Genomic DNA, 8,650 nt, shown 5'->3' with positions numbered 1-8,650 from the left:
AAAATGTCTTTATATTGCATCACAATGCAAAAGAAAGCAGGTAAATCCAGACTGCTTGTTGTTGGCCACAAGTAAACAGTCCCAGTCTGAATCAGTCAGAGGAATAAAACAAGCTCAGAAACATCAGCCAAAGACAGTGATATACAGAGGAGAGATGCATAGGATTGACTTCTTACCAACTCAGTATGGAGACTGGTATTAATGGTGGCAACACACACACACACACACACACACACACACACACACACACGAGACAGAGGAAGAGCTCTCTGTTTGAGCCTGTCCGTGTCATATTTCACCCCAAAATCAAAAGGGAATTCATAAAAGGAATTAATATTTTGCATGATAAACAAGAAGCCTGTTTTATTTTGTGATATTATAATCAAGCACATTTTCCCTCCAGTTCTCATTACTGCAGTGCATCCAGATATTTGAATTTGTAGTTTTGCTGTAAGTCTCAGTTCTTAATTATTCTCAACAATTATCATCGTTATTGCTATACAGATTTTGTATTGCTATTTGATTCATTTATTTACCATGCTGCTTTTAATTAGAGATTAAAGGTAGGATAGCAAATACTACCAAAAAGTATAAATAATTCACAATTTACACAACTTTAGTGTTGCATTTTCGCAAGTTTTCATATATAAATATTAGAAATAATATGGTCATGAACAGGCTTAATTTAATCTCACTTTGTTTTGTGAAGTATGATCTGGACATTCCCAAGTTTTCAAAGGTTTATCGCACTATCTATCTATCTATCTATCTATCTATCTATATATATATATATATATATATATATATATATCATATTTCATCAGAGCTGTATATCTATCCTAGAAATCATCCAAAGCATGGTATATATATATATATATCATATTTCATCAGAGCTGTCCATCTCTCCTCATCAAAGCATGATCATAAACTGTGACATCTGGAAATGCCAGTGATTGTCCTGATGTGGCTCTCCGTTTCATAAAAGATGAGCAATACACTTGATAACCTTCAGCACGAGTTCTAAGTAATCAGCATTACAAGAAGATCCTCACTGTTCCCGATATATTTGGCTCTCTAGAAACAGGCTTTTCTGGAATGATCCAGGATCTGGAATGCAGTCGTCTCATTCAAGGACTGGTGCGTTCTCTCAACTGGGATCCCACTAGTCAAATAAACAAGAAACCAATGTTAGTGTTAGAACAAATGAGCAAATAATGGAATTACTAGATCTAGATTTGTATATTGAGTAGTGTTGTCATGATCACTAGTGTGAAGGACCAGATCATTTTGCATTTTGATCACTTACCCTACATATGAGCTAATACTATTAACACTAATAGTAATAATGGTGCTTGCCTTCACCACTAAGATCCATACTCACAGAGTATTCCTCCCCTCCGGTGATTATGATTCCGTCCTAATAATGACTGAAGGTCCATTTTCATCTGAAAATAACATTGGATTGGAGAGAGTTGACACTAACATCAGCTTTCTTTGAACAATATAAACTGTAAACACATGATGGTCACACTTACTATTAAAGGGATACTGCACCCCAAAATGAAAGTTTTGTCATTAATCACTTACCCCCATGTCGTTCCAAACCCGTAAAAGCTCCGTTCGTCTTCGGAACACAATTTAAAATATTTATGTATGCTGCGTATGCTCTTCTGTGTCATCCGTGCCAAAAGGATGCGTTGTTTTCTTTCAAATCAAAGCTAAATACACGTAGAAACAACATCCTTGTGGCGCGGATGATACAGAAGAGCATATGGTGATATGGAGAGACACAGAGGAGACCACTGACAAAGGAATTGTTGAATAAAGTCATTATTTTCTTCGCTTACAAAAAGTGTTCCCGTCGCTTCATATAACCCAGATTGCACGTCTGATGGCAGATGAAGTATTCTGATGATGACTTTCATACCTTTTATGGACCTTGACACTGTTATTTACTTGGCAGTCTATGGGACAGTCACAGGCCTCCCGGTTTTCATCCAAATTACCTTAAATTGTGTTCTGAAGATGAACAGAGCTTTTACGGGTTTGGAACGACATGGGGGTAAGTGATTAATGACTAAATTTTCATTTTGGGGTGGAGTATCCCTTTAACAAACTATTTTTTGTGATGAGATGATTCAAAATGATCAGATGTTCTAAAATGACTAACATAATGACAATGAAGTGCATTTGAGTTGCAGAAAAACTGACATTTAGTGGCACATTTAGTACATCAGATGTGCCTGAAGTACACAATGACATATTAAGCTTTAGTAGATGCATTTCAGCTTGAATGCGATCTCACCTGCGCTTTCTTCATCTGACCCACCGTCCTCCATCCATTTCCCCTCACTGGCCAATAAAGGATTCTCAGATTCACGCAGGGTCCTCAGCGGGAAATAATGCCCATCACCCTGACTATGACAGATAAACACAACACATGGGAAATACTCACACTACCAGTCAAAAGTTTTTCAACAGTAAGATTTGTAATGTTCTTTAAAGAAGTCTCTTCTATTCACCGAGCCTGCGTTTATTTCATCCGAAGTACAGCAAAAGCAGTAAAATACAGATCCTGAGCAAGATATTTTTACTATTTAAAACAACTGTTTTCTATTTGAATATGTTGTAAAATGTAATTTATTCTTGTGATTTCAAAGCAGAATTTTCAGCATCATTACTCCAGTCTTCAGTGTCACACGATCCTTTCAGAAATCATTCTAATATGCAGATTTGCTGCTTTAAAAAACATTTATTATTATTATGATGTTGAAAACAGCTGATTTTTTTCAGGTTTATTTGACTACTAGAAAGTTCAGGAGAACAGCATTAATCTTGAATAGAAATCTTTTGTAACTTTATAAATGTCCTTATCATCACTTTTTATCAAATTAAAGCATCCTTGCTAAATAAAAGTATTAATTTCTACTACCCAAAAAAACAAAAGCAAAAAAATTCCTGACTCCAAGATTTTGAATGGTAAAGTGCATAATGTTACAAAAGCTTTTTATTTCAGATAAATTATGATCTTTGGATCTTTCTATTCATAAAAGGATCCAGAAAAAAAAAAAAAAAACAATATATTCAGCTGTATTAAATATTGATGATACTACTAATAACAATTGTTTCTTGAGCAGCAAATCAGCATATTAGAATGATTTCTGAAGATCATGTGACACTGAAGACTGGAGTAATGATGCTGAAAATACAGCTTTGCATCACAGGAATAAATTACAGTTTAAAATATATTCAAATAGAATTGCTGTATTTTGGATCAAATACATGCAGGCTTGGTGAGCAGAAGAGACTTCTTTAAAAAACATTACAAAAAATTTACTGGTAGTGTACAATAATTTTTATATTTATTTTTTAATAGTGAGGTTATTGTAAATTTATGTGCAATGTGATGTTATTTTAAAAATATTTAACTATTTACAAACTACCAAAACAAAGTTACAATTTTATAATTTTTTTTTTAAAGAAAGAAGTTCTGCTCACCAAGGCTGCATTTGTTTGATCAAAAATACAGTAATCTAAAATACTGCAATAAATACAGTAAGATTTAATGCTGCTTTATATTTTTGGGGATTCTGATATTTCTTCAGGATTCTTTGATGAGGAAATACAATGAAAAAAGTACAAAAGAATTTACAACAGCATTTATTTGAAATATAAATCCTTTGTAACATTATGTTTTGAGTGTAAATTGTGATCAGTTTAATGCATTCTCTCATCCTTTCAGACTGTGAGCAGTTTTACATGAGCTCACCTCGTGAACACTGGAATAAACCAGAGCTTTTTATCCTCTCCAAACACCTGCTGGAGGTTTCTGCTGAGCCCAACGTTAAAGCCGTTCCTGTCAGGCCCGTTCTGAAACACTGGCGCAGAAAACGCCTCTGAAAAACAGGAATGTTCTTTGAGGTTAAACAGTTCACACCAGAAATATGAGCCACACAAATCACTTCTGCTAGCAAAAGATCAAGTTTAACATGTAGCAAGGAGTAGAAAGTTTCTCGAACAAAAACAATGAGAGTGTAAAGGAGAATTCAGCATGAGGAGAAAGGCTTTCATACCTAGCGTGGATCTGTTTTTAGCCACCAACCAGCAGTGGTAGCCAAACAGGAACATGAGACTGACAAAAAACATGAGCGCCACGAACAACAGGAAGAGCACGTGGAATTTCGCAGGGCCGTTGGGAAGATCTCCCTAACAGAGAAATGCAAAGAAACTTTTGAAATAAAAACATTTATTGCATGGAAGAGCACGTGGAATTTCGCAGGGCCATTTTGAAATAAATACATTTATTGCACCAAACTCTGGCTATAGTCAAAATAACAATTATCACTGTACATTTCCTTGAAGGGATAGTCATTATTTGTGAGCTTGTTTTTATTTTGATTGATTTATAACTTTATTAAAAAAAAATTAATAGAATAGAACAAAGACACAAATTCAGGAAACAGTGCTTTTGAGGTTTTCCAGTTAGGTCTAAAAGACATTTTCAGGTGCAAAATGTAATAACTAAATGTAAAATAACACTGCATAGTCTTCACAGTATAAATTAAATATAGATTAATCATTATTAACGTTACAAAAGTTATTCAGCCAGGAGCAGTGAGCACTAATGTTTCTTTGAAGGCAGCAGGTTTATTATTAAAGCAATAAGCCCCAAGAAGCCGTGGTTTACAGTGCATTTATAACAGCTAACATGCCTAGCAATGCCTCCTCGCTGTTAGAAATTCACTGTAAACCCACAAAGCAAAAATAATATACCTATGAAATATTTACGTTTTACAATATGTGGCTATTACTGTCTTTATTGTTGTTGTTATTATATTCTAACTTGTTTGTCTTCCTCAAACACCAGTGTGAATGTAATTTAGACTGAGACAGTATATCACAAATAAAAAGAGAGTTGAGTCCCCTTTAAAGTTCAGCTACAAGTCAATTCAAGACTTTTTCTTAGTTATGTTTTTTCTGAAGTGTTCTTAGTTAAGGACACGGGTTCGAGATCTTAATTTTATACTCTCAAAGTGCATTAGATAGAATAATTTAACTTTAAAATATACAAAATGTTTTTGTTTTTTTTCTGATTCATTAGTCTTTTTTTAAAATATCGCAATAAATATCTTGATATTATCGTATAGTGAGATTTTGATATCATTACATCCCTAGTATGAATGTGTTTGAATTACATTAAAAAACGTCCAAATGTTACTGTGGTGTACGTGTGTGTTTTAAGTGCTGCTCTGACAGGACTACAGGAATAATAATAATACAGGACTACTGATATCGGTCAAAAACAGCATTTTGTGCATGCTTATAGTTGATACAGTATGAGCTCCATCAGAACCGCTTGCTGAAACTCACCACCCAGAACTTGAGGAAGTACTGAAACACCGTTGATGCCACGAAGACGCAGTAGATCATGGAGTAAGACAGGAACAGCAGAAAGAACTTGTAGTTGGAGAATCCCACACAGTTGTTCACCCTGAAGAGCACATCATACAATGTCTAGCATTCCAGACTGTACAAAATGTAATGTAATGTTGCTTATGAGATAAGATTAACACAAGTGAGAACAATAGATTACTTGATTCAGAATGAAATAAGTTACCATGGACAATGGTGATCCATTTTCAAAACACATCTACAAAAGCACAGGAACATGGTGAAATCAGGTCGTGCCGCTCAACAACATCCTGTAACTTTAATTAAACACGGGTTCTGTGTGGAGAGATCTGTTTTCAGGAACAGGGATGATGCGGTGCTGGACTTACGTTTCACAGACGGAGCAGTGGTGACAGCGGTCCGGCTTTATCACCTGACAGCGATCACAGAACCTGATGGCTAAAGACACGGAGATAAAGAAGATCAGCTGCCCGTGTTCACATCCGGTCACATGTCTGACTGGCAAACGCTGCCAGGTGTCTGATACCTCCTGACTGAGCGCGCGTGCAGATGGGCAGTTTCCTGGCGATTTCTGTGAGAATCTGCTTCTGAGCATCTGGCCTTTCTTCCATCTCATAGCTCTCTTTATCACTGTACGATAAATGGAACTAGAGAGAAGAATAAACAAAGAAATTCAAAGGAAATTGAACCATTACGTTTTTGTGCCTTTGTGACATTTTAATGACAAACCAAGCAATTCTCACCTACAGTTGTCATTTTTATTTTTTATTTTATTTATTTATTATTTTGTAATTCTTATTATTTTCAAAGGTGATTCTCATCAGATTCAGGGACTGGTTGCATAAGTTTTTGTTTATGTAATATATGTGTGTGTGTACTGTGTATATTTATTATGTATACATATAAAAATAAAGACACATGCATGTATATATTTAAGAAAAATGTTATATTTGCATATTAAATATATTTATTTATATAGATATAATATAAATGTATACATGTTAAAATTTTCTAAATATATATTGCATGTGTGTGTGTTTATATATACATAAATATACACAGTACACACACATGCATACATATTACCTAAACAAACCTTTTATTTTGGACGTGATTAATCGTTTGACAGCACTACAGAGAAGTGTGTGTTGTGTTTTGCAAAAACTTTTTATGAAACTGAAATCCGAGTCAAATCCAAGAATTAGTTCATGGTTTGGTGTGTGCTTCTGCTGAGTGTCAGCTTTCAGAAATTGTGTGACAAGTAAAGATTTTGTGCATAAAATCTTTTAATTATCGTAAAAAGCATGTGAATAAATATCAGTAATCAAAGAATTTGGGGTAGAATATGAACTACATGCTTTACTCCCACATTCTGATCCTTATAAACACTATTTTAGAAACAAACTCAGAAGTTCATAAATCATAGGCACCTTTTTAGACGGTGAAGATGGTGGAGTAAAGATGGCCTTCCAATACGTCCAGCAGAACATTATAAAACAGACATGGAAGATCAACAAGTACCCCACTGTGGAAACACACACACACACACACACACACACACACACACACACACACACACACACACACATTGTTACTAGTAACAGTGATTTTTGTCCCAAGCTGACACGGTTACTGTATCAGAGTTGCACACTTTATTGCTACAGTTTTGTGCTGATTTGAATGTGTTAGTCACAGATGCAGGTGTAGGTCACTTACCTCTCTCCAGATCATTACTGAGAGTCACTGAAACACACAGAATCAGGATCAGTGTCGGAAACATCCCGGAGGTGTCTCAAAACCTTGCGACTCGCCTAACTAGGGCAGAAATGACAGAAACCACGGACTCGCTGTGGTCACTAGTCAGGCAGCTCACTAGGCTTTGAGACACAGCCCGTAAACAACGCTATGTCAGGGGTATTTAAAAGGGGAGAGATGATACAGAGACTGAAACAGATTTATTATTATGCACTGACTGTGGACTATACATGACACTTCCTTGTTACAGACGAACAACCGTCAGCCCTGTTGAAACCAATCAACTGTGAGGTCTTACCGAAGCACAGCTCAAACACATAGGCGTAATAAGACCAGAGAACCACGGAGGAGATGATGGAGACGGGGATCCAGGAGAAAATCCTCTGACAGCATCTGAGCGCTCTGGACAGAGCCATGATCAGCCCGCTCTGGGAGCTGCTGGCGCGCCTGCCCGTCAAACTAAACAACAAGCGCTCCTCATCCGCTGGAGCCTGGCGATCCGCTCTGGCATCCACTAGTACGCCTGCTCATCTCCACTACATGAGCTGCCCTTGATGAATAGCGAATATGTGCGGCACAGCAAGTGCGCTTAATAGCAGGCCATGGCACTAAATAACTTTGTGCAAAATGTCTTTGCGAAAGTAATCATCTAAAGACTCATCTTTTTCGCCTGCACTTAACCAACTAATACTAGTACTTACCTTTTTTCTTTTCTATCATATTCCCAAAAAAAAACAAAAAAAAAAACCCTGGCTACGTGTTCTGTACTGGACTAACTGAGACTTGTCATAGCACTTGTATACCGTTGTTGTTCTCGTTGATCTGATTGTTTCTACTGTTCTCATTTGTAAGTCGCTTTGGATAAAAGCGTCTGCTAAATGATTAAATGTAAAAATGTAAATGTAATCACTAGCTGTGACCAAGCACTCTAAACTCTGCACAATGCCAACAACATGTAGTGAATAAAGCCATTTAAATACAAGGAGAACTGCAAAATAAATAAATAAATAATAATAATATTTTAAAATATAATTAAATATGTTTTATCTTTTACTTGTATTAATCTGTAGCACATAAGTTAACAAAACTTTTTATTTGTATTATTTATTTATTTATTTGCATTGTCATAAACACTCCAATTTACAATGGAGTGTAGATTGATGAGAATATTTTAAAGCTTTTTCTTTCTATCTATCTATCTATCTATCTATCTATCTATCTATCTATCTATCTATCTATCTATCTGTCTGTCTGTCTGTCTGTCTGTCTAAACATCTGTTAATGTATTTTGTTTTTGTATTTTTTTTTTGTATTTTTTTCTATTCATTTATTAAATTGTACATTGTTTCAAATGATGCTCCACTTGCCAAATGGTATCTTTAGAAACTGTTTATATATATATATATATAAGATATAAAATGTAAGATATGCTGAACTGACATGACAGAAATAAGACAAAGTGAGATAAAGATTTCTTGTTTTG

The 8,650-nt window shown here is 35.4% G+C and overlaps 1 protein-coding gene across 2 annotated transcripts; it reads right to left on the bottom strand.

The window, feature by feature from the left end:
* Nucleotides 1-867: 867 nt before the first annotated feature.
* On the bottom strand, nt 868-7,676 carry LOC109097918 (palmitoyltransferase ZDHHC15B-like). 2 transcript variants are annotated; one of them, XM_042737840.1, is made up of 12 exons: nt 7,466-7,676; nt 7,129-7,155; nt 6,843-6,937; nt 5,939-6,059; nt 5,781-5,850; nt 5,618-5,650; nt 5,371-5,491; nt 4,074-4,206; nt 3,770-3,896; nt 2,306-2,418; nt 1,382-1,445; nt 868-1,162 (listed from the first exon to the last, which is right to left on the bottom strand). In XM_042737840.1, the coding sequence occupies exons 1-11, from the start codon at nt 7,581-7,583 to the stop codon at nt 1,405-1,407; spliced, it is 999 nt and encodes a 332-aa protein (XP_042593774.1). In that variant the 5' UTR covers nt 7,584-7,676; the 3' UTR covers nt 868-1,162; nt 1,382-1,404. The 2 variants fall into 2 exon arrangements, with proteins under 2 accessions (XP_042593774.1, XP_042593775.1); XM_042737841.1 differs by having other exon boundaries at nt 7,129-7,227; nt 7,466-7,600.
* Nucleotides 7,677-8,650: the final 974 nt, after the last annotated feature.

The sequence above is a fragment of the Cyprinus carpio genome, chromosome B14 (assembly GCF_018340385.1).
Source record: "Cyprinus carpio isolate SPL01 chromosome B14, ASM1834038v1, whole genome shotgun sequence".
NCBI classification, from domain to species: Eukaryota; Metazoa; Chordata; class Actinopteri; order Cypriniformes; family Cyprinidae; genus Cyprinus; species Cyprinus carpio.
This window is presented reverse-complemented; position numbering and strand designations above follow the sequence as displayed.

What these genes read in the sequence shown, in the direction of transcription:
- LOC109097918 (XM_042737840.1), bottom strand. Translation starts at nt 7,583, where the DNA reads ATGGCTCTGTCCAGAGCGCTCAGATGCTGTCAGAGGATTTTCTCCTGG. An exon ending in CATCTTCACCGTCTAAAAAG is followed by an intron (nt 6,060 to 6,842) that starts GTGCCTATGATT and finishes TCTTCTCTCTAG; the next exon opens with TTCCATTTATCGTACAGTGA. An exon ending in ATGGATCACCATTGTCCATG is followed by an intron (nt 5,492 to 5,617) that starts GTAACTTATTTC and finishes TGTGCTCTTCAG; the next exon opens with GGTGAACAACTGTGTGGGAT.